This window comes from Motacilla alba, chromosome 6 (genome assembly GCF_015832195.1).
Source record: "Motacilla alba alba isolate MOTALB_02 chromosome 6, Motacilla_alba_V1.0_pri, whole genome shotgun sequence".
Classification (NCBI taxonomy): domain Eukaryota; kingdom Metazoa; phylum Chordata; class Aves; order Passeriformes; family Motacillidae; genus Motacilla; species Motacilla alba.
The window spans coordinates 16,355,721-16,383,048 of NC_052021.1; the positions used below are offsets into that span (position 1 = coordinate 16,355,721).

The 27,328-nt window shown below is 45.7% G+C and overlaps 1 protein-coding gene across 5 annotated transcripts in view; it reads left to right on the plus strand.

Moving 5' to 3' along the window:
- Positions 1-636: 636 nt before the first annotated feature.
- The window catches only part of LOC119702673, a 31,282-nt gene continuing 4,590 nt past the window's right edge, over positions 637-27,328 (plus strand). For 2 of the 5 annotated variants that reach the window (XM_038141114.1, XM_038141115.1), the window contains exons 1-7: positions 637-1,027; positions 10,658-11,511; positions 18,672-18,833; positions 21,355-21,541; positions 22,338-22,492; positions 23,791-23,817; positions 25,254-25,372. In XM_038141114.1, the coding sequence (XP_037997042.1) occupies positions 979-1,027; positions 10,658-11,511; positions 18,672-18,833; positions 21,355-21,541; positions 22,338-22,492; positions 23,791-23,817; positions 25,254-25,372 (1,553 nt within the window). In that variant the 5' untranslated portion in view covers positions 637-978. Of the gene's footprint in view, positions 1,028-1,080; positions 1,234-10,657; positions 11,512-18,671; positions 18,834-21,354; positions 21,542-22,337; positions 22,493-23,790; positions 23,818-25,253; positions 25,373-27,328 lie in introns of those variants that run through there. The other 3 variants (XM_038141116.1, XM_038141117.1, XM_038141118.1) reach the window with 3 other exon arrangements.

Below are 27,328 nucleotides of genomic sequence, written 5' to 3' on the forward strand. Positions count from 1 at the left end.
ACTGATCCTATGGACAGCTGAAGTCCACGGAATTAGGCCGGTTTAACCGGTGGAGCAGCACATTTTCTCCTGAGGGTGCTCATGTCAGCAGAAGTCTGGATGGGGGAGCAATCAGGGACTGATGCTCTCTTAGCAAGCAGAGACCCTTTATAAGTTTTGGGGCTGCTTGTTGTAGGGAACTTTTACTCCTTAAACCTAGCCTAGGAGTAATTTCCCACACGTTTCCCAAGACAACACTCCAGTGGGCTCAACCATGCCCAGGGCCTCCCAGAACACTTCTTGCGTGGCAGGCATGTTTGGAGTTCACTCCAGTATGGTGACAGTGCAAAACTGCTCATGGGAGCTTGCACCCAGGAGAGTCCTTATACTTCCTTCTCGCCCTTCTTACCCATAGCCTGCAGCACCAGTGTTAACTAAGGCAGTTTTCCATTATGAACACATACCATGCAATTTAAATACAGAACAAGAAAAAACCTGAAAAGAAAAAAAAAAAAAAAAAACCAACAAAACCCAACAAACCCACTCTACTACTCTACTCTTTTACTCTCTCTCCTCCCCACCCTAAACATTCCAGCCTTCCCTGCCACTAGAGAGGGGAGTTGTTTATTGATATTATGCAAGTACTGAAATATTTTTCTTTTTCTTCTCTGCTGTCCTTTTTTTCCCTCTCTCTCCCTCTCTTCTCTGGGGGTTGCAAAGGTAGTTCAAACCCCTCCAGTCATCTCGGCTTATCAGCCACAGGAGATACATTCCTCTGGGCTGCTCCCTTTATAAGTCACTGCTGGCCGGGCGCCCGCCCGCCGCTCCGCAGCCTCCGCGCCGGCAGCGCTGCCCGCTCCGCGCTGGCCCCGCCATGCCCTAGCCCGGGCCCGCTCACCCGCCCGCCGGGGGCCGCGCAGCAACTCGGGGAGGGTCGGCAGCGATGGCACCCCCGCCCCCGTGCCCCGCCCGCCCCTGAGGGCGGCTGCTGCCGCCGGGATGTTCAGCTGGCATCGGAGCTTCACCCTGGGAACGCCCTGGAGGAGAGGTGAGTCGGCCGCTCCCCCGGGGCCAGCCGGCGGCTGCCAACACCTCCCCAAACCCGCACCCCCGCCACCCCCTCCTTCCCTTCAGTGGCCGCGCGGACGATACTTAGGACAAATCATCCCGCCCGCCCTGCTCCCGGGCCCCGCCGGACGGGCACCGGCCCCATGCTGCGCTCGCTGCTCTCCGGCTGCCTCTGTCCCCTCGCAGGTAAGGCTGCCCGAGGCGCGTCCCCTCTCGCCCCGGCCCCTCAGCCCCGGGGCCGGCGGGGACAAAGATCGCGCCTCAGGAACCGGTTTCATTTCCACTTAAAACGGGTTTATTTCGCCTTGGTAAGCGTGGCAAAGCTTGGGAGAGAGGAGCAGGGCAGGCGGGAGCGCTGTGCCTCCGAGCGGTCCGCGCTGCCGAGGGACCGGCACCCGCCGGAGCGGCTGCTCCCGGCACCGCGCGGGTCCGGCAGCTCCGTGAGGCGGGTCGGGGCTGCCCTGCGCCCGTCACGGCGCGGGCCACGGACATCGGCTCGCTTCCTAGGCACTGTATTCCCATCCAGCAGGGATTGTCGCGGGTTCGAAGTGTTTTACTTGCTCCCGCCTGTGCAGATTAGGTGACCCTGGCAAGAAAGGCAGGTATAGTCCTGCAGCTGATCACCTATAACTTTTTAAGCCTGTTGTGCAAACCAAATGTGGTCTCGGTATGCCTTTTCCAGGAATAATGGGGCCACTATATTTGATACCTTAGCCAGAACTGCAGGCGTTGAGATCACAAGCCCCACGTAGCAGAATTCTCTTAACATCCCTGTTTACCCCTCTGCTTGGCTTGTAGCAGCTGTAAACGAGATCGGCAGGTTCTGTCTCATTGGCAAGGCTGCACTAGGCTGGTTTGCTTGGCATGGAGGTGGCTACAGACAGTTTGTCAGAGCGTAAATGTACTGTGCAGTGCAACAGCAGGACGGTAAAAATGTTGCAAACGCACGTGTTTGGGGTGGTGATACCTCCTGGGGTGGTGACTTTCCATCCTTATGCCAAACTCCTGCTTCTTTTGGAGTGCTGCAGCAATTGTTCCCATGGAGTCATCAGAAATGACACATTCTTGGAGACACTCAGGTACTCTCTGCTTGGATTGTGCTTCCCAGCTGTCCTGGTCTGGGGCAGCTGCTTAGAGCTCCGTGTGAGCCGGAGCCTCTGTGAGGTGCCCCAGCAGGTAACTGTTAAGTGCTGCCAGCAAGGCTGCTGAAGCACGGTGCTCTGCCTGGGTTCAGTCTGGAAAGTGCTACCCAGTGACACAAAGGGCTCTAGAGCAATGCTGCTGTGAGAACGTGCCAGCATCCCCGTGAGATGTGGAGGGTGTTTGAGGAGTGTTTTACAGTATGGTGGAAACTGTTCCTTTTTTGCGCCAGATGTAACTTGACCATGAACTTGTTTCCTCCAAGATATATAGTGCAAACCTGATGGCAGGGTTAGGAGGTGAAAGGAAAATTGCTCTTCCACATGGAAGTGTCCCTCACCACCCAGACACAGCAGTATTGTTAATAGAGTAGGTGAAAGCTTTGGTGGGGGAACAGAGTTATGCTATTTTGAGCATTTTGAACACTGAGGGATCAAAAAGAGGTTCAGCTAGAATTTATCCAAATAAGAAACAGCAACATCACTCTCTAATCACTTCATCTCGGAAAAAGACACCAAATATTATGTGTGTCCTGATCTGGATGCCATCTCTATTCAGAAATAGCATTGTTGGCTCTTGCTCTCACTGCAACTATAAAAGATTTCAGACATGCCAGAGCATGGTTACGCCTGTCCGGTGCTACCTTGTTTGAGCAGAAGCAGCTCTCCAGGGTTTTACCAAGGGACAGCAATGAATGTCATGAAGTATGGCTTAACAGCAACCTTTCTAATACCATTCTCGAGTTCCTTGGCTTCAGTTGAAGCACTGATGTCTAAATGGCCTTGGTCTTTGGGGCTATTGAACAGTTGTTTATCCAAGCTTATTATAGGCAATAAAACCTGAATTACTACATACCTGTCATCCCTGGGGGGCACGTTCCATCCTTGCAAAGGGCCTCCTGGCTTCTAGTTAATTTCTGGTTGAATAATCCTCTGGGATGAGGCAGCCTGCAGATGAGATGTACAAGGAAAATATCTAAATTAGACAGTTTTTGCCAATGTGCAATATATTTGTTTCTATTGTTTTAATTTTCTGCTCAGACATATCACTGAGTTGTGTGCTAAATAATCTTTTGCTGTTATACAAGGCTGCTCATCAAAGCACTGTTTCCTTTAACTAAGGTTATGAACCTTTCTCTTGGAGGAACACATGGGAATTTCCAAGGAGAAGGATTTGCAGGTCTTTAGTGGCAGCTGTTGTCTCCGTGACAGAAATCTCACAAATTATACCCATAGGTGATTGTAGGGGCTGAACCTCTTCCCTCCCCCAGCCCTCAGGACTGGTTACATTGCAGAGTAGGGAGGACTTAGGCCCTGATCCTTGTGCACCAAAATTATCCCTGGCCAGGTTTTCCCACCGGGTCATAGATACAAACAAATAAGTTGCAGCGTGAATGCAGAAACGAGTGGGAGCAGCGCTTTAGCTGGTGCAATGCACAGGGTCAGGTGTTGTCTCAAAACTGGTGACTGCCAGCCTACACAAGTAACTGATAAACCAGGTGGTCTCAGGGGACCTGCTGTGCCCCGGGACTTTCTGCCAGAGGTCACTAATCTATCAGACCTGTCGCTTGGTTTCAAAAACTTCACAGGTCACTTGGAATGAATAGGTGCAAGCTGTAAAAGTGTCAAGTGGCCTCTCCACTTGGAAATCCATTTCCTCTTCAGTTCACCCAACTATATCAATCAGTAAACAATCAATCTCCCTCTCATTCCTCCTCAAATGCTTGAAAAGAGATATAATTAGCTCCTCTTTTCTAAAACATAGATACTAAAGCAACGAATGTCTTCTCAGAGAGTCTCAGTTAGAGTCCTTGAACCCTGTTATCTTTCTCTCAGCATCTGCTTTATATGGATTTATCATTACCAGCTGCACCTGTGGGGACCTATAACATTTCTGGTCATGTTATATTACCAAACTACGATCCTAAGGAACTTCACCCACTTAACTAACATTGAGACTAGACACCACCTTGGAACCAAAGCATCTAAGTATTTTGGGCTTTTTGTTCAAGGACTATCTGAAATCTCAGCTTTGCCACAACTATCCCTTTGCATGCAACATTTTGAGCAAATTAAATTGTATATGTATGTTCTTGAAATCCACGTGCAATTCACTTCTCCAGCTGGATAAATTGGAAGTTTAGAGAATCGGATCTATCATGCAAATATCGTGCAATGTTGCACGTTCCCCTGCAAATACGAATTTTTCAGCCACAGCTCCTATAAAAAACCCCAAAACAACAAGCAAACCAAACACAATAAAACAACAAAAAACCCGACCTTTCTTCTGACAGTGATTTTCATGCCTTCACAAGTTTCTGCTGTTGTAGGTAGAAGTTGTAACTGGTGCACTGAAGACAGCAGACCCTGCAATAAGCTTTCTGTACAAATTTTTCAGCTTGTGATTATCCTAATTATTTAGGAGAAGCCTTGCTCAGATTGGGCACCCCAACATCCGGCAGCACACTCAGCACGCTGCTTGAAAAGCGTTGGAGAAGGCAGATAGTTTGCAGACTTCTGGTGACGAGTAGCACCTCTGCCATTGCCAGGACTGGGATCAACAGTCCAGTAAAGCACCAGGTAGTCGGGTGATCCCCACCCCATGGAAATCCATGTGGATTCCAGCAAAGCTGTGTGGAGATAGACTTTGCTCACAGAGGGTCAGTTGGTAGTGGTTACTGATTTTCTGGGGTGGGGACTTTGTTTGTTGGGTTGGTTTGGGGTTTTTGGAAGCGTAAGAGTAATGCGATTCTTGTGAACACTGAGGTCCTGTCCGTGCAGCGCCTGCCTGAGCCCGCAGGGCTGTGCTAGGGCCAGCTCTTCCCCAGCCGGGGAGGTGACACGGCTCCCGCAGGCCCTGCGTGGGGGCTGCTGAGGAGGTGCCAGCACGGACCCCACCCTTCAGCACACGTGGGGGAAAAGTCATCAGCAAAAAATGCCTATTGTTTCAGAAAGGAAGTGACCCCTTCTCTTTTAAATGCTGGGAAATTGAGACCTCATCATTGGTGAGAAAAAAACCCACCTCTTCGAAATGAAAGGGAAATACCACCTGAGCCGTCCTGCCAGCAGTGCTAGAGAATGTGGCACAGTGACAAAATTAAGGGAGTCTTTTTGTACGGGAAGGAAGGAAAATGAGGGAATGCAAGGACTGGGACTGAATGGGAGAGGAAGCCTTTCATTTCTAGGTCATGAGTCTGACTCCAGTGCACTAGTCACTGCTATCTAATGATTCTTCAAAAGGCAAAAATAGTCTCTTAGTCTGTTACTTGGAGGCTACAGTCGCATCACAGAGCCAGTCCTGCATGGTAGGGTTTCATTCTTGGCACAGCTGGAGCCAGAGATGAGTTACTAGGCAGGCTGTGTCCTCTATAGGATGCTGAAAAACCTTTTCTGGCACTTTGCATGTGCACCTTACTCCCGTACTCAGGGCTAAGCAGAATAGTAGGAGTGCTGTGGTTTGAGTTTGGTCTTCCTTTGCAGGGCAGCTGTGCAAAGTCCCTGCTACTCCAACAACCCAAGTCATTGGTGATACCCTTTATTTTTGGTGGCACAGTAAAGTTGGAAAGTACTGGCCTTATAAACTGCAGTGTGTAAGATGTTGCATGTCTTGTGGCATGTGTGGCACACAGTGGCAGGGAGAGGACGAGATTCTTTGAGCATCTCTGGGCTGCTCATCCTGTACAAGCCTGCCAGCACCACCCACTGCAGCTGGGTTCGCTGTGCACATGGACCTTGCAGGAGTTCTAGAGACAAGCAGAAGGCTGCCGTGGCTCTACCTCTGCTATCCTTTGTAAGACAGCGGTGGTTGTAGACAATCAAAACTTTGGCTCCGGTTGTGCCATGTTTAACAGAGATTCTCCCCATGCCAAGTAGCCTAAAAATCAGGATGAACATTTTGAGACAACAGGTGGGCAGAGACTGGAAAGGAAGAGAGCAGCAAAGGGCAGTGCTGGTATGGTTTGGCTCTCTACTGCCAGTAGCAGCACTCATTCCACTGCCAGCCTGGCCTCTTCCTGTCCACCAGTGCTTCCATTAGTTGCATACATCAGAAAACCACGTGCTGTGATACTTAAGTCAGTGCATCAGAGGCCATGGACCCTCTCAGGGATGTAGCAGAGCTTAACAGGTCTGGCACTGAAGGAATTGCCAGTGAAACACAACTTTGAGTCACAGGCATAGATGCAAAAAAGTAAAAATCACACATGGGTTTCAGTACTTTGGAGCACGGGGATTTGGATATAGGCTTTGGCTTGGTTTACTAGAAAGGTGGGAGCTTTTGCAAGAGTTAGGCTCGAGCAGGATTGGAAATGCAAAGGAGTTTTTCCTGGGCAGTTGTTTGAGTTCATGTCGTGCATCCAACTTGGGATAAAGAAATTGCTTGAAAGCAATTTTATATTTACGTATCTGCCCTCCTACTCCTGGTCAGTTATCTCTGTACTAATACACCAGGCTGAGTCCTGGCAGCTGCTAGTTATTGTGCAACTGGAAAAATAACTTGGACTTAAAAGTCCCAAGAAAGTGAAGCCTTGGGACAGAAGATGATTGGGAGGGTAAGGGATTTAAGTTTCTCTATTAAGCTATGCTAACTGCAACATAGAAATATCCCAGAAAACAATGCAAACATGATGCAGGGCAAAGTTCTAGAGACTTAGGTGGGACACATTTGCTCCTTTCACTCCCTACCAATTGCCTTCAGGTATTAGCTAGTTCACTGTCACCACCTCCTTGTGAGTTGGGAAGCAGTCTGATTCTCCAGCTTTACAGGCACAGGAAACCCAGCTTCCCAAGGCTACACATGATCACTTGCCACCAGTTACAGGCATATATTTAAATCCAGGGAATCCTCTATCCCTCTAGAGTGATTACAGAGCCATATAACTCTTTGAAAGGGCTACTAGGCAAGTAGCACAAGCTACCCTAAGACAATGTTTGGCCTGGGCACACAGGTTGAATATGCTTCAGGAACCTATACTGATTCTGAAGCACACATGCAAATCTCCACTCCTTCCCTGGCTGCCACACCAGCATACCAGCCATCTTCCTAAAAACTACAGCATTTGCTATCTTACCCCCACCCCAGAGGGATGTGGAAAACCAGTCCAGAGGACAAGAAACAAACAACAACAACAAAAATCTTGGCTAAATTCCCAGGAACAGCAGCGTCGAACCTGTCTGGCCTCCAGCACAAGTAAATACATTTTACTATTGTTAATGCCACTGTTCAGCTCTCTGGAGTTCTTCACACCTCCTTTCAGAAGCCCCTCTGCAGGTTTGTTTGCAGCCCTACCCCTGCAGCACACTCCCTCCAGTGCCACGCAGGAGTTATCTCCCTTCCTTGCTTTACTCAGGGCCCCTGGTATTACTGAACAAAGCACTTACAGGCCAAGCCCTCAGCCAAAATTAGCTGACACAGTTCTGTGTTAAGGGCCCTGGAAATGAGTTAATTTATAGCAGCTGAGGGTCTGGGTCACCTTTTTTTTTAATTTCCCCCCACCAATTGTACAGATGAGCTTTAATTGCACCATTCCGGTGTTTGTTAGCAATATGCTTGAAAGAGCTGAGTGTTTTTGTATGCCTCTTTTGAGATCTGTAGCAGGATCAATCTGCTTCTTGGAAGCCCCATAGTTTAGATTCTATAATCCAGTTAACAGAGAGGAGGAAGAGAGCCTGCTCTGTCAGTGAGGTGCAGCAAGAATAACTTGAGTTTCAGGTCACTGCCTTAATCATTGGAGATCTTTCTGCTGTAGCACAGATGAGCTCACTGACCACGGGAAAGTATTATTGAATGAATGAGGATGAGGTGCCTAAGTGTATTGCAAAATCCTGTTGTCCTTTGCCAGTATTCTGGTCTTGTGGTGGGGAGATGATAACATTTTGCCTCATCACGGGGCATTGGAAGAATAAATCAGAAATGCTCAAACACTGTGGTTTGCAGGACCTGACAGTGCTGAGAGCAATGGTTTGCAGCCTAGAACAGATAAACAATTTTTGTAAAACACGTTGCTAGTGACCACAGTAAGGGGAGAGCAAAGAACTGTTGTTGGCATCAAGGCAGCCATCCCACAGAGGGTCAAAGATTTCATCTTATTTTCTATTCTTTCTACTCCAGCCAAACCTTCTTGTTCACATTGCAGCTTTTGTAGTCCTAAAAGATATGCAGTAAAGCATCTGACATCTCCTTCTGTAAGCAGCAAGACCATTTTAATATGCTGCTTCCTGATTTTAGACAAAGCAATATTTGTGTAGGCCAGGGTGAAACCAGTTAAGCAAGAAAAAACAGGGGCAGATTGAAAGAAGTAAGAGAATCTCCACTCAAAGGAAAGCATGGCATGATTAATAAGTGAGAACAATCAGTCTGTGGGAAAGAACTACCATTGCATATAGTAATTCCTGGTAAGAATGACAGCTGTATGGTTTGTTCTTAAAAGTAATTGTAGGAATGCAACTGATCTCCTCCTGACTCTCGGTGGTTTTGTTGGCCATCTGGGGTAGTGATGCCACCAGAAGAGCCTGTAAGCCTTGTATTTTGTATTTTTCATGTGGATACAACGTTTTGTGTCTGGCTGCCAAGAGGTGTTTGCAGCTGAGCAGGTAGATCCTCTTTACTCCAAATCAAAGTGACTCAGTTCCACCTCCTCCTTCCAAGACCTGGCACCCAGCTCCCTCTTAGAGCTGATGTTTTGCTCTGAAGCTGCAAACCAGTCACCCTATTCCTTGTCCTCAGGTCAGGGTCCCTCATACATATCCCAAAATTGGAGGAGTAACAACAGAGCCCAGCACAGGCAGCTCCTGATGAGCTTTCCTGGTTGATGTCTTTTTCTTGTCCCCCATCACAGCAACATCCTGGTATTGTGTGGCTGAGGTCTGGCACTGACTGTTGCAAACGTGGCTCTTTGCACGGGGAAGATGCCTGTGAATCCTGCTAAGGGAGGCAGTGCAATTCTGTATATGATAAACAAATCTCATATAAGGGGTATTAGCACTACGTACCACAAGAAGCCCATCAGATTATTTATCACTGACTGCCCTTCGTAAAAATCCAGTGTAAAATATTAAATCAGAGGGTGTCTATGAACAGCAAAGGGCATGTTTCAGTGGTATGCCAGGAAATTCTCAAGATCAATTGAAGGGAATTCAAATAAAGTAGAAAATGATCCATGTAAGAGTTAGCTTGGCCTTAATGAGTAAAAGTCTCCCTTATCTAAGTACTCTGCAGAAAGCAAGCTGGAGGAGGTAAAGATGGGTTATTTCTGAAACAGGGAGCTTCTGGGTTTCCGCAAAGGAGAACTGCACGGCACAGCTCTCCCTGGTTCACTGCTGGTGGGGTGGATCCCAGGCTTTCCTGCCCGCCTAGGGACATTTACATTATTGGCGGTGAGTTTGTGAAGCTGTTGCTGGTCTGATTCAGGCAGAAAGAAAGAGGAGAGGAAAATGAAGTAGAAAGTAAGACATCCAGGAAAGTGTATGCATTGTAGCCCTCTGAGGCACTCTGGATTGGGTGCTAAGGGAAAAGATACCCGGGAAACTGAAGTTTTGTTGTGCATCAATTCTTGGTTCCAAATCCGCAAACATACATATTTGGAGCTGAGATTTGCAGCTTGCTAAAAGGTAGATGCAGAATTTTCACACTGGCTCTCATGCCATCATGATCCAAATGTTTGCACTATGAAATATTATATTCAGAAAAACAGTAAGAAAAACCTGGGAGCAGCTCTTTGACCCCTGAAGATCAGCCTTTCATCCAGAGACTATTCTATCACATTACTGTGTAAAATAATTGTGACTTGAAAGCAAGTCTTCTTTGTGTGCAAAAGCTCTTGAGCAAAGCTGCCTCCATCTCTTTTGTCTTTACAAATAAGGTAGGAGCTCACTTAAAGACATTACTTCATAGCTAAAACCATACCGGGAGTGAAAAAGATCTGCAGTGCTTTTTACACTTGATTTTCTTATCAGAACTTGATTTTTGTCATGTGTATGTGAGCAGAGAATACTGCAGAGAATACCAAGGAGTTTTCAAATTGCTTGTTGCGACCCAAAATTCACTTAAGCCTCTGGGAAGAGTGATTTCATTTTACTCTTTTTTTCTGCTGGTTCAGAATACACTTAATTGCAAAAAATATTTGAGCCTTAAATTAATGTCTGTCAGGCTGAAAGAACATGTACATCACTCTCCATCTATATGCAGATAATTACTAAAAAAGTTACCTGCCTACATTTGTTGTTTTCTACCTATCTATCAAATCAGAATTGTGCTTTTATGAGCCCCCCTGGAGGACTCTGAGGCTATGAAACACAAGGCTTTTTCTGCAGCAAAGCCCTCAAGAAAGCTTCATATAGCTCAGGGAAACAAATTAGGGCTGTTCCCCTCTACCACCTTGGTATAGGCAGTTTTACATTCCACGTCCCTCAGGGGATGCATTAGACACTGAGTTTTGTAGCCTCCTGTGACCTTCTACTTGTTTTCTTTTCAGCAGGTAAGAAGAGCCCACCTGCTGAGGACAAAGTCGTGTTAACACACATGAAGATACTGAGCAATGAAGGAATTCAAAACCCAGGGTTAATCCCAGAGGCTCCAGCTGACACAGCCTGCACAGAGGAGTTCCATCTTCCTGGTGCCAGCGTCCCACCAGACTGCTTGGGAAGTCCTGATGCAGCAGCCACGCCAGCAGATCCAGACTGTGCGGATGGCCCGGCAAGCACTGACTATGTAGCCACCCTGCCTGACCTCAGCGCCTTCGAGTCCAAATGCCGGCTCCACAGATTCTCCAAATTTGAATCTGAGGACTCGGGGGTTGAGTTGCCAAGCGGTGCTAATTCTCCATCAACGCCTACGGGCTCAGAGAAGAGCTTTGTGCTTCACAGCAGAGACTCATTTTGTGACTCGGGTGTGCTTAGCACCTCTTCTTCTCCAGAAATTGACCATCAGTTAATGAGAACATGTAAAGAACATGCCAGAAAAGTTAGCCTGCAAGATCCAGAGAGCAAAAAGCAAGCTGATTGCTATAGTCAGGAGGCAGAGGCTGTGCAGGATCCTACAGCTTCCCTTAAAGACTTCAATGACCCTCAGGAAGAAAGTACTGATGAACATTTTCACCAGGATGACAAGCAGTCTCCAGAAAAGGAACCTACTGCAGAGATGGACCTTTCCAGGGAAAGCACTCTTTCCACCCCAGGTCCCGTAGAACAGCCAAAGACAATTGCTGACAATTTTCCAGAGAATTTTGGCAGCATGCAAGACCTTCAGATCCATGAACATCAGCTGAAGAAGTACCCCACAAGTGACAGCTTGGATGAATACATGGATGAATGCTGTAGGCTGAGTGAGGTGAGCAACACCTGAACTGAATCTTAAATCTATGCCTGTCCAAACACCCCGGTCAGTGTTCAAGTCCTGTTTGTCACAAATTAAACACATCTGAGTGAGTTTAGAATATCTCCCCTGAAATTTGTAAGCAGTAAAAAATGGTAATTGATTTTTAAGGTTTCTTTTCATACCAGTAAAATTCTGAATTAATTCATAAATATCAGGTCTGGGTAAGGATGAAAAATGACTCATTGAGATCTGATGTTTCTAAAAGCTCTAGATGAGAGGATGGACTTGATTCTGGTCTCAAAATGAAGATTATGAAGTTAAGTCATCATCCTCTGATACATGGGGTGAGGGTCAGAACACAGGTTTATTTTCAAGACCAGGTTATTCCTGTCTCTGGCAATAGCTGGCTTGCTTTTGGGGCACTGAAATTTGTAAAAACCTTGTCTAAGGGTTAATTAATTTCTGACCAGGCCTGTTGTGCCCTGTTGAGTCAACTGTCTCATATAATGCACGGGCAGGGCATTAATTCACAAATTCAGATTTTTGTCGGGCTGGAGTTGTAGATGCCATTTTAACTTGCCAGCATAGTTGTGATGGACCAAACTGCAAAGACCTAATTTCAGCAGGTTGTCTCACTCCTTACTCCCTCTCTTTCTCCTCGCTGGGTACCTTGTTCTGCTGACAAGGGAATAAAAAGCCCTTCTGTGCACCTTCTCCCATAGCAGGTGCTGGTAAGTGCTCCCTCCAGTTCTTTGCCTAAAGCCTCAAGCTGCTGAAGTGAGGACAGATCATTGCAGTGGGTTCCAGGAGCCAGCAAAGCAAAGATCTCAGTGGGGAGCTGATTCTTGACAGAGGGACAGATCAAAGAGCCCCATGAGCAAAGGGAAGGAAAAAGGAGAAAGGCAGACTAGGTGAAGAGGGTCACAAACACACAAAAGCATCAAATGGATTTTTTGGGGGGCATTCATTGTGGTAATAGTGACGAATTGGAGATGGGTGGGAGGAAGCCAAGTAACAAGTGATGTGTGCTTTGCAAATAATTTAACCATGACCTCCCTGCCCTGAACAATCGGGCACTGGACTTCCTTTCCAGCATGCCAAAACGTCTTGAGCAGTGAGGAAGGTCAGAGATGTCTCATCTCTGTTAACATTGCATATCAAAGCAGTACAAGCAACACACAACCCATCTGAGCAGCATTTTCCTCGCCAGAGCTAACTCACACATGGCAGAAGACAGATGACAATTTTGCACAGATCCCAAGCAGATCTGGCCATTTGGCAGAGAGTTCAAGAAAAGAGAAGAGCAGCAGAATCTGACCATGAGAAGGCTTCATAAAAAGTTACCTAAATTCTCTGTTGCACTCTGGAGAGTTTGCACCCAGATTTGGTCTTGTCTGACAGCTCTGTATGCCTGTGAAATTCCTTTAAATCCTTAGTGAAATAGAGCCTCAGTTTACCAAAGCAAAGCATTTAAATAAATAAGAGAATAAATTAGAAAGAAGCTGAAGAGGAAATTAAGCTCTTGGTGGCTTATCTCCCCGCCTTTTTAATATCCTCACTGGCTGAGTGGTAAAGCCCTGTGCCCTAGAGCACTTTTCTTTGTTTTTTGAGCTGTGTAAATACAGCTGTGACCTAGATGCTGGGGAAGTTTGCCCCTCTTCACAGCACACCCCCAGGCTAATGTATCTTAAGAGCAGCACTCCTCAAACTGCTGGGATGCCAGGTAGCACCGAAGTTGACTGGGACAAGAAATGCCCACAGGCTGCTGCACAGCCCTGCAGCAGCTGCTGCTCTGTGTGCCTCAGAGCACCAGGACAGCCTCTGTCAGATGCACAGTCTTTTGCCCTCACCAAGCTTACACCAGGCTGACCTGTCCTCACTGTCATACAACAGAGATGTGTTCAGGAGTGAGGTCCAGACGATCATCTGACCATGCAGCTGACAGATGCATCTTGATTCATCCTATCTGAGGATCTGCTCCAGGCTTTCTCTGTGGTTTTCACATTTGTCTGTCCAAGGCACAAAATGGTACTTAGAAACCAATCGCTGCTATGGCCCGTTGTCTTCTGAGGGACTGATATCCCTGGAAATGAATCACTGTGGCCTGAAAGAAAGGCCAGCACAGTGTATGCCCACCCTGCTTGGCAGGAACATGGCAAACCAAATTGCTCCATTAAATCAATTCTTGCATTAAATTAATGTTGATAGAAATGCAAAAATGCTTACGCTGGCTTATAATTAATGCTCAGTTGAGAGCATTATTTAGTTACAGGTGACACCATCTTCCTCAGTTCTACTGATGGTTTTGAGAACTTTCAAGTAAGAGAAGAGCAGTTCAATTTCCCCAGCTCAGCTGGCTGTGGCAGTGCCAACTGTGCTTACTGGCTCTCCACAGCCAAACAAGGATTCAGTCTCTGGGTGAAGTTGTCCCTTGATGTCCTCCTGACCATCCTTCACTGCTGAGGCCAATTCCAAGAGAACAGGAAGGAAAGTGCTGAAAAAGAGAGGCTGGAAATGACCAAATGTTTTGACCACTTGGATTCAATTGGTGAATGGGTTTGGCTGAAAATATACATCAAATCATTTCAGTGCAGCATTTTTAGACAAAGCTTTCTGATCTTTTGTTTTGAACTGTCATTATTTTGAAATTTGCCTACATTTTGAAAGATGAAAGAAAATGGAAGCTGTCAAACAACAAGAGAAAGAACTTTGAAGCCTAAATAAAAGCATTTCCTTTTAAGCTTGAAGTTTGAAGATACATAGCTTTTGATGCTTTTGCTTTACAGACACTTCCTCACGCTCCATAAAGTTTACATTTAAAGTCAGCCCAGCCCATACTCCTAGAAGAAAAAGGATGTCAGCATTAAATGAAAAAAATCATAATTCATGCAGTGCTATTTATCCTGGGCCAAAGCAATCAAAGTGTTTCTCTACAGATTGGTACAGTTCAGGGGAAGGATAGGGCTACCTGTGATGGTCACCCCCTAGCCTGTGCGTGCCACTTAGGGGAAACCAGAAGCTATCAGCAAGCACAGCCTCTCCTGGATAGCAGGGTGGAGACATCAGAAATACACAGCACGATCCTTCTCTTTCCTGTTATTCACAAGCCTTTCGGTGCTGTCAGCTACCAGTGACAAATGCTTCCCACTCAGCCTGTGGCATCACTAATTGGTTGCTCTGGGCCCGGGATGGGAAGGTTGAAATGGGAGGGTTGAAATTACGTTGTTCCCTGTTGGGTGGCGCAGTGACTGTGCTGCCTGTACCAGCCATGCTCACATGGCCAGAGTACGCAGTGAGGGATGTATGGCAGGATGCAGCCTAGTATCACCCAAAACTATGCACAAGAAAAGCAAAGAGCATTGTGTGAAGCGCAGAAACCTAAAGCAATGCAAGATACATCAGTGAGCGTTTTTCTGAATAAAGAAAAGCTTCCCCTGCCAACTGCCTGTCATCTTCAGCTCCTGCTGCCAGGTCCAGCCCAGGACAGTTCTCCATTGAGTCCAATTGTAGAAAAGCACATCACATGCATCCAAGTAACAGATAGCGGCTGAAATGAGGCTGGACAAAGTGTTGACCAGATGATCAGACATGCAGATTTTGATTATACATCAGTTGGACAAGAGACTTGAAAGCAACTCTCATTCTTGCAGCTCCCACTGAACATCAAATCTTTGTAGTGATCAGATGCTGCAGTGAGCACAATATTCCCCAGAGACAAGAGGACAGGCTCCCACCTCTGTGAGCTGTGTAGCCACAGAGGAAAAGATGTGATTTATGCCAGTCAAAATATTGAGGGCTCTAGATAAGCCAAAGTTCCCAGTGCAGATGCTGATCCTGTATTTTTAAGCTTCCTAAGAAATCTGTGGACCTGCAAAACTGTCATGATTTATTGCCAGGGACACATACTGAAAACCTGTGCCCAAAACTTAGGTGAGCACTGACAAGGGCAGAGATCCCTCTTTGGTTACACAGATGTACAGTCAATGTAGTGCATCTTAACTCCTCAGGGTCAAAAAACCATCATGTGAGTAACAGCATAGCATAACTGGGAGCCTTTAACTCTGTTTCTTCCAGATGAGGGTCTGGCTCAGTCTCATGCCTAAAAGCAAAATCTGGCACGTATTTATACATTACATTCTTACTTTCCTAGAGAAGCTTTAACCATGTGATTCATAAATTGTGCCTTTATGATCCTCCACATCTTCATCTGACAGAATAGTAGGCAAGATATTTTTCCTTCTTCATAGGCTTCATAATCACAAAAATGGGCACACAGCTTTTGTTCCAACACTATTTGACAATTACCATGTGGAAAGTAGGACGAATTTCAGTCATGAAGCTTCAGCTAGGAGGGCAGAGAATGGAAGAGACATCCTGGAAATGTTTGCAGTTTTCTTGTGGTTGCTGACTCTTCACTACTTGCATAAAACTGTCTCAGATGCTGAGAGGAAAATATTTAGACCAGAATATGACAGACCAGAGTCTGTGCTGCACTTGGCATCACCAAAAAGTAGCTAGAGGTCTTTAGGTATTTCCAGTCTATGAAAAAACAAAGTCTTTGAAGGGTTCCTAGAGAGACCCTCTCTCTGCAATTGTTTTGGGGGCAACCAGCTTAAATTACACAAATACTCTGTATGGGACACTTGCCATATCTGAGCAATCCTAATGCTAACCAGCCCTGTGGCAGGGTGAAGTACACCCCTAAAAGTTTTCACCATTGCATTCTGACCACAGAGGAGGCTGGCCCTGCAGAAATGTGCAAGCACTGGAGACTCTGCCTGATTAGTGCTTTCTGAGATCACTTCAATAAAATGCAGATTAATTTGTCATTAAGTAGCCCAAACTGCCCTAAGCAGCCTCTGAAGTCTGGCTGTGAAACAGAGATCTTCAGCATAATTAGTCCAACCTTCAGTCTGGTTTAGGTCCTCTACAGGGGTAGATCTACCTTGTCCCAAGACCTGGAGCAACTACTCTACACCTTTTCCCTCTGATTTTCTGGGCACCTGTATTTACTCTCAGGAGTTATAAATTCTCTCTAACTTTTGCTAAAAGCCAGATTTTTTCCATGCTCATCCCAAACACACATTTGCTTTCCAGAGCCTTCAGCCCTAGACCAGGACCTTCTTCTTTCCTCCCCCTGCCCATTTTGCCCTACAAACCCCACAGCCACAGACATGAAGCAGGACTGTACAACATTAAGCACAGGACAAATACGGAGCAAAAAGATGGTCTCTGAATTAAAGAGGTCACAGTCAAATGCTTCATTCTTTTTCTTCAATGTAAGTTAGAGCCAAATGTTTTACTTCATCCAAGACCTTGTGTGTCCCTTGTAGCCTCCCCTTGTGTTTCCATAGCTATAATGCATTGGATTTGGCTCAGTGTCTCCTTAGGGCAGTACAGACATGCCAGAAGTCATTCAGTAGCGTACTGGAAGGAAGAGAAGTTGCTAGATGTGCAAAAAGAGGGTACAGTGTAGCAGAAACCCTATATTTTTGGGGTAATAAGGAACTTCTGACTGTCTACTGGAACAGTGTATAAAAATGACTGTTCATTTTGGGATAGCTCGAAATGGCCAAATTTTCAGAAGTTGATACCCATGTACTTTCTGAAAATTATGCTTCTCAAGCTGGGCACTCCCAAATCCCTAGCTGCTTTTAGATATGTTGGTTTATAGTGCTTTTTATTCAAGCTTTTCCCAACAGATACCACATAGGCTTTGTTCTCCCTTTGGGTCCTGGGGCTGTGCCCCTTCCCATTGCTCAGCCACAGTAAATACTCAGTTTTACAGCTGAGTAACTTTTGTCTTGCCACCACTTCTTGCAGGCTCTGCTTGAGAGGAAAATAAAAGTCATGAAACAAATGACTGCTTGACTTGGAGTCAACAACCTCTGTCCCAGTTTCAAACACGAAAGCATCTGGATTTAATAATACCTGTTTATAAATAACGTTGTATCATCATTTGTTTAAAAAGAAGTAAATCCTAATGTTGATTATTTTTGAACACACCATGAGCTTTCTGACATAATGAAAAGACAGGAAGAGTCCCAGGGCTGGCATTTCCCCAAAAATGTAGATTGTTGTGGGAAAGGAGACAGAGTAAGCTTCCTGCTTTTGTAGAGGGAACTTATTTTTTGAAGTAAGATAAACTTAGAGCACTGCTTTTGTAAAGTTCGAGGCTTATTTTACTCACTGATATCACACGCACATCAGCAGGCAGCGCCAAGGTGGAAGTGAGTCCTTGCATGTGTTTGTTAGCAGCACGTTCGACACAGTCTGATCACGGCGCAGGGGAGGACACTCGCTGTGCTTGGGGAGGTCTTGGCACCAGAAATGGTGAGGTGCAGAGCAGGAGGCTAGGAAGCATCATAGCTTTTCTTCTGCCATAGGATTACTCTCTGTCTCCAGCGTTGTCCTTGGCTGAGCAGCAGTGAGACTCTGTCAGGTCTTGGGTGAAGAGAAATCGGTGGTAGAGATTATCCTTCCACAGCCAGACAGCAAAGTTGCTCCTGCAAACTTTCTTCAGGCATCTCTTCAAGACTGAGAAAGTAGCAGCAGGGATGTAAGCTGGGATCTACTAAAGACTAGTGGAAAGATGTTCTTTCACTTTGGCAGCTTCATTCGAGTACGTTTCTCTCACAGACACACCAGTGATGAGGGCCAGAGTACAGTAGACAAAGTGTACCCCCAAGCTGGTCACAACTCAGCAAATCAATGCAACCTGCAGATACGTGCCTTTGGGTAGGAGCTAAGCTCAGCTTCAGTACACATAAGTGCGACTTGCACTGAGGATTGTGGGCTAATGAGCCATACTAGCACCAGCCATCCATTGCATACAGTTGAACCATATTTGTTTTGTAAGGTTTCTGATGCCAGTAAAAACCAAAAATTAGCCTGGGAGGTGGAACTAGAAATAGGCTGTCATGAGGTTTTCCTCTGCATCAGCCTGTGATCAGTCAGAAGAGTCCCTCTGACAGTGGAAATTGCTGAGTAATCCAGAAAAGAGCTTCAGCAAGTAATACTGTAGCTCAAATCTGTGGTAAGACCAAAGCACCTTGTAAGAGCAAGCCTGACTTTATCACAGGACATGACTGTACGGCGTGTGCAGGGCTCTCAGTTCCTAGTAAGAATTGCTCTCTTGTTACTCCATAGTCCAAGATGCATTGTCATTGCAGGTGAACCAAAGTAACAGCAAAGCCCTGGGATCTGGTCTGGGATACCTAGAACACATCTGCCAACTGATTGAGAAGATTGGGCAGCTTCAGGAGCATAACCTGCGTCTCCAAAAACAAGTGTGCAGCTTGCAGAAAGAGCAGAAGATGAGTCAGATAAAAGAGGTAAGCAGACACCATAGTATCTTCCGTTGAGTAATACACGTTAAATAATAAACTCAAGGCCAAACAGAAAGTTCTGTGTGCGGGAAGATGCCAATTTACCACATCCAGCACCCACCTGGGCTGGGTCTTTAGGGAGGCCTCACACACCACAGTGGGTTTACTTTCCGGAGGCTGGGCTTGAGTTTCTGGTCTTATTCAATTTTGTTCCCCAAATGTGCTTCCCTCTTTTGAGTTAAAAAGCACACTTCTCACCTGATGCAATGGCCTGCTCTAAGTCAGTAACTTTTTCTTCTCTAAGCTGTAAACTTCCGAAGAACACATCTCCTCTCCTCAATGCTATCAAAACAAAATCCACAGAGCTCCTTAGCAATTGTGTTTTGATTTATAAGATCTTACATTTCCTTCTGTTTTCAAACTGTCAAAATCCCAGCTTTTTTCACAAAACAGACACAAGGGGAAAGAGAAGCAGCAATACCATGACCCAGCTTTGTGCTTTTTTTCACTTCCTGTGCTCCTGAGCTGCCAGATGAAGAATCTCTGATATGAAACCATTTCAGTATTCCCATTTTTCATTTTTATCAGCCAGAGCTAGATGGAAAATCTGACTGAAATTTGCAAATAAATTCAGGGTCTTCCTAGCATTACCATCAGCATTTTTTAGTTCCCTACATATTTTATTAAGCTCTATCCCACCTCTTCTTCAGTCATCACACCAGATTTCCATCTTTTTTCCTCCCCTGCCTTTTTGTTTATTTTAACACTCCCCAAAGGAACAGAAAAGGTTTATCACACTCAGCTATTTCTTCCCAGCTGTGCTGTGGTGAGTCTTTTATTTTCCTGATAGCGTCATTGTTCCCTTGGTGCTGCTCTCCCACCTGCTGGGACTGGATCTGCAGTAGGTGACTGACTCCTCCTCAGAGCCAAAGCCAAGTTCTGAGTCAGGTTGCAGAGCAGAGTAGCTTGTCATTTCCATGTACCCATCTCTCACACTCAGAGGAATGCAGCCTCCTACATAGAGCCTGGGAATTGTTAACACATTTCCTGAAGCTTTACAACTGTGAGTCATTGCTCAAAGTAACTCTTCCAAGCTGCAAAATCATCTGGTGTACGTGCCCCCTCCCCAGCTCCCACTGAAATGAAAGGCACTGTGCTTTCATTTAAATATTTGAAACTTTGATCTTTTTGGTACTTCTGAAGGTCTCTCAGCAGTGCCTTCTCAGATGCATTTGTCTCATACTGTTCAGTGGGGAATTGGGTCCTCAGATGTAACATTCAGTGCTTGCAGCGTGGTCTAAAAAACTGGATGCTGTCAGGTGTCCTGTGGTGCCTGGATCTCCAATATTTGAGCAGCTCTCTATCATTCTGTTCTTCAGTCATAGCCCCTCTGAATTGAAGAGGAACACAGCATATCCCCATTTGCCATGAAACATGAAGACTGCCATCCATAATTTGGAGGGCGTCCAAAGACTCCTTTACAAGCCACGTTCACTCCCCATGTAGACTATGAGCATGAAAAGGTATCCATGTCCCAGACATGGCTAGGGAAGACACAACCCCCAAAACATGGGGTTAACTTGGTATTAAGAGCTGGTCATGAGGATTGTAGATAACCAATGCTTGCAATGCTGTTCTTGAGAGGTGCACAGACATCACCACGGAAATTATGGCTTTGATCCTGGGACACAAAGGGAACACTGCTGCTCCACGTTCTTCGCTTTACAGGGAAATCTATAATACCATTGGCCAAAACCAGCATCTTTCATCAGATTTGCTAAGCATCTCCCACACATATAGGTAATGCAAAGTGCCACACTCCTGTGACAACTTATCCAGATGAGAAGTGACATTGAAACTGTCAGTTGCTTGGGGGTCTCCAGAGGTGCTGAACTGGTGTCCTGGTTCCAACACCAGTAAACAGTTTGGTTCCCTTTCTGCTTCAGCTGGATAAAGCTCTCCTTCCTTCCTACCCTACTAAACTCATCTGCAACATGATTGTGCAAGGTAGAAATTCTCCCCTTACTCACCTCACCAGCAACAGCAGAAGTACACTGACTGAAGTACCCCATACAGTCCATTTGGCTGGTAACACACAAGAAAACTGTGGCATCCCATCAATAAAAATACAAGATATTGTTGTCTGTGCATACTCCAAAACAAAAAACATCTTAAAATATGAGTCATTGTTATAACTGATCTGTTTATTTACACTAATGCCTTAGCTGAGCAGCTCTCTGTTTAGAAACTCTTATTCAGTTCCTTCTGGGAAACAAACTGAAAAGATGCTGAGTATCAGGCAATTTAAGTTAAATGCTAATGAAGCCATGAAATCTCTGTATTACTAACTACAGGCTGTTCAGCATTTTAGAGAATTCAATAATTTGTCTGGGTTCTGGTGGGTCCTAGGACAAGGATGGACACCCCTGGGCTGGAATGTTTACAATCCCTCTGTAGTGCCGCACTGCCCATTACCTTGGGTTGTTGCAGCCTGAGAGCCTGCATGCTTTCTTTTTGTCTGGTACAGGAATACGTTCTGCAGCATTGCTACTGTGGAGCTGCCAGTATCTTTCTTAACTCATATCAAGACATGAAAACAAATTTTGCTGGGAGGAGCAGACCTCACAGCCTCTTGGTTCAGACTGGAAACCCTTCTGATCTTTCCATCATCCCAGAAATAGGAGCGAACACCGAGAAGCTAAGCAGCTGCAATGGTGAGTTCAAATACCTCTAACATGCCCTCCCGTTTGCCACCACTTGGTCAAACAAGCTGATCAGCCACTTTCTTTTCCCAAGGAAAGACAGTTGGGAACAGAGCAAGGTTTTAGTAGAACTAAACCCTAACTGAAATCCAAGAGAAGCAGTTTAAAATGCTCTGTCTGTACCTAGGATTTTAACACTGGCTGCTTCATGTGTGTGAATTGGGGGTTTTTGCTTTGCAGCTGTGGCTGTAAAGATTAGGACAAGTGAATTATAAAATAGGTCTTTTGGAAAATTAGCATGACTGAATGGGACCATTAGAGGAGCCCCCTCCAGCCAGGCAAGGTAGGATTTGATCTAAGATGGAAAACCTTATGCCTGTTGTTAGTCTTCTGCTCTTTCAAGTAGGCACAGAACACATTCCTGGAGGGTGACTTAGTCTACAGACCAAGTGGAAATAAGCCCCAGCTGCAAAGCTTGGATCCAGAGACCAGCTTTTCCAGAAGGCTGAGAAACACTGGGCTCAGCCTCCTGATGATAAAACCAGATGAAAAGTCTGTTAGATGTCAACCAGCTCACTCAATGAGTCTGATCAGTTTATTTCAAACCTTGTATTTCAGCTTGTTTCTAATACCTGGTGAAACACAGGACAACTTCATTGCAGGATTGAGTCAGAGCCCTTTGGGATCATCCCGTCCTTAAGTCCTTAGGGTTCCCATCCCATCTGAAGTCATAACTTGCTGCCAGCACTGCCCAGAGGCCATCCTAGCAGGACACTGCTAAGAAATAAGTCCTTGCATTTCATTGCAGGAAGTGAGAGATACCTGGAATCAGGAAAGAGCCAGCCAATGATGGGGCTCAGGAAGTCATCAAACAATAGGAACAACAAGGAGAATGAATTCAGAGAAGTTGGAAGTATGGCTGAGGGACAGGTTTTTCTGTCAAAGGACCCTGCAGTAAGAAAGGTAAGTGATAAGCTTGGAACCTGACTCTGAGTGGGACCCGTAGGAGAAGCAGAAAGAAGTTCTACTCAGGCAGATCAAAGTGAGGTGCCAAGAGAGCAAGCCAACCTTGTCTGCTACCAAGTGGAACTGGGCCAGCAAGGGTTAGGGGGGTCTGTGTCTCTCTGCTCCCAACCTTAAATGAAGGACTGTGTCTTTATGCCAAGAAAGGCACAAATGGATCACTGGTGCAGGGGAGAGGAGCACTGCAGACAGCAGCATGGGATTTAGTCCTCACCAACTCCAAATAACTCACTGTGTGGACTCAGTCATAAGTATCTCCACTACTGATGCTAGTGAGATTAAACCAAGTATTCATTACCACTAATAAAAATTTTAGTGGATCAATCCTTAGCTGGCCACACTTTTTACCAGACTGGCAGCATATCAATGTAATTACCTCCAGTCCTCAAAGCATGTTCCAGGGAATGTGTTTCAGCAAATCTGTGTCACCGAAATCCAAGGGAGTGAGGATGAATGCTTTCCTCTCCCTTTCTTTCCCATTGTTTGTGTCTGCCTCAGCACTTTCATGTTCCGGTGGGGTTCAGAAGTGCTGAAATGCCAGAGCAGAGACTCTAATCAGAGTATTCCCAGCCCTGCAAACAGGAAAGAGGAAGGAGTAGGTCTCTCATGGGAAAGACCTCATGAAATTTCCACCCTTAAGTTGCAAATAGGTCACAAACACTTCAATGAACTTCAGAACTCAAATTAAGGCTGAGGCCTGAAAGGTGCTCCATGTGCTCTGCCTTGTGTCCAGCCAGCTTCCATTTTTAAGTATGGGGGATTTTAAGTATGTGGGAACTTCTGATGACTTCACAGGACCGTAGAACCAAGAACCATGCTCTTTAACCTGAATCCTCATCCTCTCTTGTTACATCACACCTTAGTATTGTCGCTTAGTATTAGATTTTGTACCCTGAACGTGAAAGGCCCCATTTATTCCTACAGTGCAGGTACTGTAGGAATTCTGTATAGGAAATTCTGTACTGTATGGGAAGTCTGTCTGTTACACTCATGCCCAGGCTACTAGGTACTATACACATGAACTGGCAGTTTAAATACAAAAGAGAGGTGAGAGGTGGAAGGAGAAAGAAGGGGTTACCACACATGTGAGGGACTGAGTCTAAAAAGAAATAAAGGACTCGTCCAAGGCTATGAGTACATTCCAGTGCAGAGCTGAGAACAAAGCCTAGTCTGTTGCAAATGCTGTGAGATGGTCTCGCTGTCCTGTCATTTATCAATTATTTCCCTGTTGTTTTTAGGCTCTGGACGTCAGCAAGAACATCTCGGTATGTACTGCCTTTGCAGAATATATTTAACTTGTGTCTATATTATCAGTGAGTAAGCCCATGTAGTGCACACCATTGTATGAACAAAAGAGGTTTACTCATCCCCGAAGTTTGCTCTCATGGATGACAGGAGCATCAGCTGCTCAGGCTTTCTTCGGTATCAGCAGTGCTTGCTTGTCCAAGACATCACCAGCACAACGAGGGACTAACTGCTGAGGCCTCAAAACCCTTCCACAGCACTCATTAATCCTAGCAGTAAACACAGAGGTTTGCTATTTCCTTGAGTAAACAGTCTTGCTTACAGGCAATTAACTCAATAGCACTGAATAAGGTGTTGCAGTTCTCAGCTGAGCCATGGCCTCATCTGAAGTTTTGAACTGAAAACTTGGCAGATTCCCAAGAAGAACTATTACAATAGGCATTGCTGGGGCTGGTAAGTGTGGCTGGGCAGTTGCCGGGTTGTGCTCTCAAGGTGGCCACAACTGCTGCAGTAATGGCTCTGCTGGTGGCACAGCAGCACCAGCACACAGGGAGGAGGAACCTTGGGACAGGGCAGAACAATGTCAGGAACGTGACAATGACTTGAGAAATTCACTGAAATGGGAATAATTTCTCTCTTTATGCTAGTTCTGGAATGATAATTTTTATTCTGTTCCCTAGGTTTTCCAGTCATCACTTTAGGAAATTTAAAACAATATTGGAAAAAAAAATTTTTTTGGATTCATAGCTCCATTTAGTTCACGGGTCCTGATAAGCCTAGCCTGGAGAGACCAAAGATTAGAGATGGTCTCCTGAGACTCCCTGACCTCCTGTTAATCTCTATTAGCATTTCAAATATAAGGCCAATAGCTGTGGCTTGCTGAATGACAGGGAAACAAAGGCCTGATCTCTTCTAATTCGTGTTCCACAAAAGCTACCACCTTAAAAAAGGCTGATACCAATGCACCTGGCCTAATAGAAAGGATAAGAGAGTCAAACTGCTTTTTGGGTTTCGTTGTAAAGGCCCCCTGCATGCATGTGAGTAGGTAGGAAACCAAACCAATCTTCTCCTTTAGCACAGCATAACAATAGGGTAAAACGTGCCCTTAGGCAGCTACTCAGCATTCACCCCTGAGGGCACCTCACTCTCTGAAATCCTAAATCTGAAAGAGCAGCAGAGTCCTAAGCAATGTTACCAAACAAAATATGAAAAAGATGGTGTTACTCAGAGTTCATCAAGCCTGTCTCCTTGTCCCATACAGGTGCAGGCTGGCCACTGGGCATCATTGCAGTGTTAAAAATTCTTTTGTGGGCCCTGACCCCTATCTGTCTGAAATAAATAAATTTCCCTCTTCCCACCATCCTGGAGTACCCCAAAGAATCATGTGTTGACCAGATGAAGTCTGCCAGCAACTTGCCTCTGGTCTTTTAAGTTATGGTTTCTTTTTGCTCCTTAGGGTGAGAGCCATGCTTGGAGGAGAATGAGAGATCTGATGAGGAAGACAAGGTTGACAAACCAGAACAAGCTGGGGCTGTCCTCTGCTGCTCTGAAGAGGTCCTGCCCACAGTTGTATAGGTGAGAGGATGCTGTGGGAGATTTTCTCTTAGTGCTGGGAGGAGGTGGTAGAAGCTTCACCTCTGGTTGTTGCTGCCTGGAGAAGACCACTCCCTACCTTATTTCCGTTTCATATGCTGATCCTGGCTAGCAGTGGTGTTTGCTGCCTTAGTGCCCAGATACTCCAGGATCCCAACTGGGTGTTACCTGTGTGAGAATTATGGAAATATTAGGGTCTCTAAAATAAGGCACTTCTCCCCAGTAGGGCAAGGGGATGATGACAATTAGCCAGAGCCATTCTATAGCCTAGTTATTTGTCTTTCTTCTCCCTCCTAAGCATTGCAGTCAGCATTCATGTTCTTTTTTGTTTGCTTTCCCACCTTTCATCCAGTGGGACAGACCATATTGTACCTGATGTGTGTTAGGATGGGACAGTCAGGATCAGCTGGATGGTTTTGTCAGAGGAAGAGGAGATGAAGTTTGCTGAATGTGTGCTTATGGGTGGGACCATTTGTTGCTGTAGATGAATATTTGGGTCAAGTAAGAGGTCTTATTTTGATTAGGGGATCCATGCTGCTCCCTTGGGCAAGTTTGTCTACCAGGTTGGTTGTAGCCTGGCCTCTGAACTAAACTGTGTTGTGCATGTCCATCTGACAGTTCTGCTTGCACAGATATTCCCTGTGCACTTGCCAAGTCCTCCCAGCTAGTCTGGTGAATTTGGAGTGTTTGTGTATGTAATCAGGTAACAGGAAGAGCCTGGGTATCTTAGTCACCAAAGCAGGAGCATTACATGGATCTGTGCACCTCCCTGTATGTTTTTTCAGCTGAGGTCTCAGTAACCTCTAGCGGAACAGCTCAAATGTGCTTAAGTCCTCCTCCAGTTTTAGAGGGGGTGATGGTGGGGAAACAGCAGTTGTTTAAGCACTCAGGAATGTCCTATTGTTCCTCTTAAGACAGCCTGTACCTACCTTACAAAATGCATAAGGGAACTGGGAATCAATCTTATAATTACATCTGGAAAAAAAAATCCTCTGTAATACATGGAGTGATTTTTCCAGCTGGGAAAAGGTTGGTTGGGGCCCAAGCACATGTAACAGGAGAGCTTCCTCCTATTGTTTGGGAAACTGAAAGAAACACAAAGCAGAGAGAGATCAAACAGTTCCATCTAAAATAGATGGTGAACCAGCTGGGGAAAAAAATACAAACTCCTGTGAACCGTCCCTCTAAACCTGAATAGAACCAGCACTTTTATTTGGGATTCAGAAAAGTTCTGTCTTTGTAACTTTCTGCTTGCCCCATCTCCACAGCACAGAGGACAGCGCCAGCAGTCCCTGCATTGAAGGATTGAAGGCTAGGTCCTCAGCTGCCTAAATTAATGTATTTCCAATGAAGGGTCAGCCCAATAGCTCCTAGCAGAAATTCTAGCTCCCTAGAAATTAGTCTCCTAGAATGGACAACTACTGCTATCATGGAAATGCTGTACAATGAGATGCCAAATTGACAGTTTTTTGCTTGGCTGTATCTAGGCATTTTCAGAGCTCTTGTACACTGATTTTGCAGGTTTTTTCAGTAGCTGATGAATGGCCTTTTCTTCTATGTTCTTCTCCTGTATATCTACATAAAACCCTTGCCTCTACTCATGCCCCTTATCTCCCTCCATTTCTTTTTCTCCTTCATTCTAGTTCCCCAGCCCTATCTGTATTTGGTCTTGCTCTTTTTACCCCAAACCTAGTAGCACTGTATGAACCCTGTCCTTTTCACTGGTGTGTGGAAAAGCTGGGCAGCTTGTTCCTGTGGCAGTTTGGATATACAGTTGCCCTCAGGCTCCTATGAAGTAAAAAGTTAGGCTTAGTGGATCAATGACAGACCAGCAAATGCTTCTGGACAGTAAGAGGTACCCTTCCTGCAGCAGTACGAGAATGTAAAGCAATGAAGTCTCACTCATCTGCAAATCTTGGCAAAGCAAACCTTGAAGCC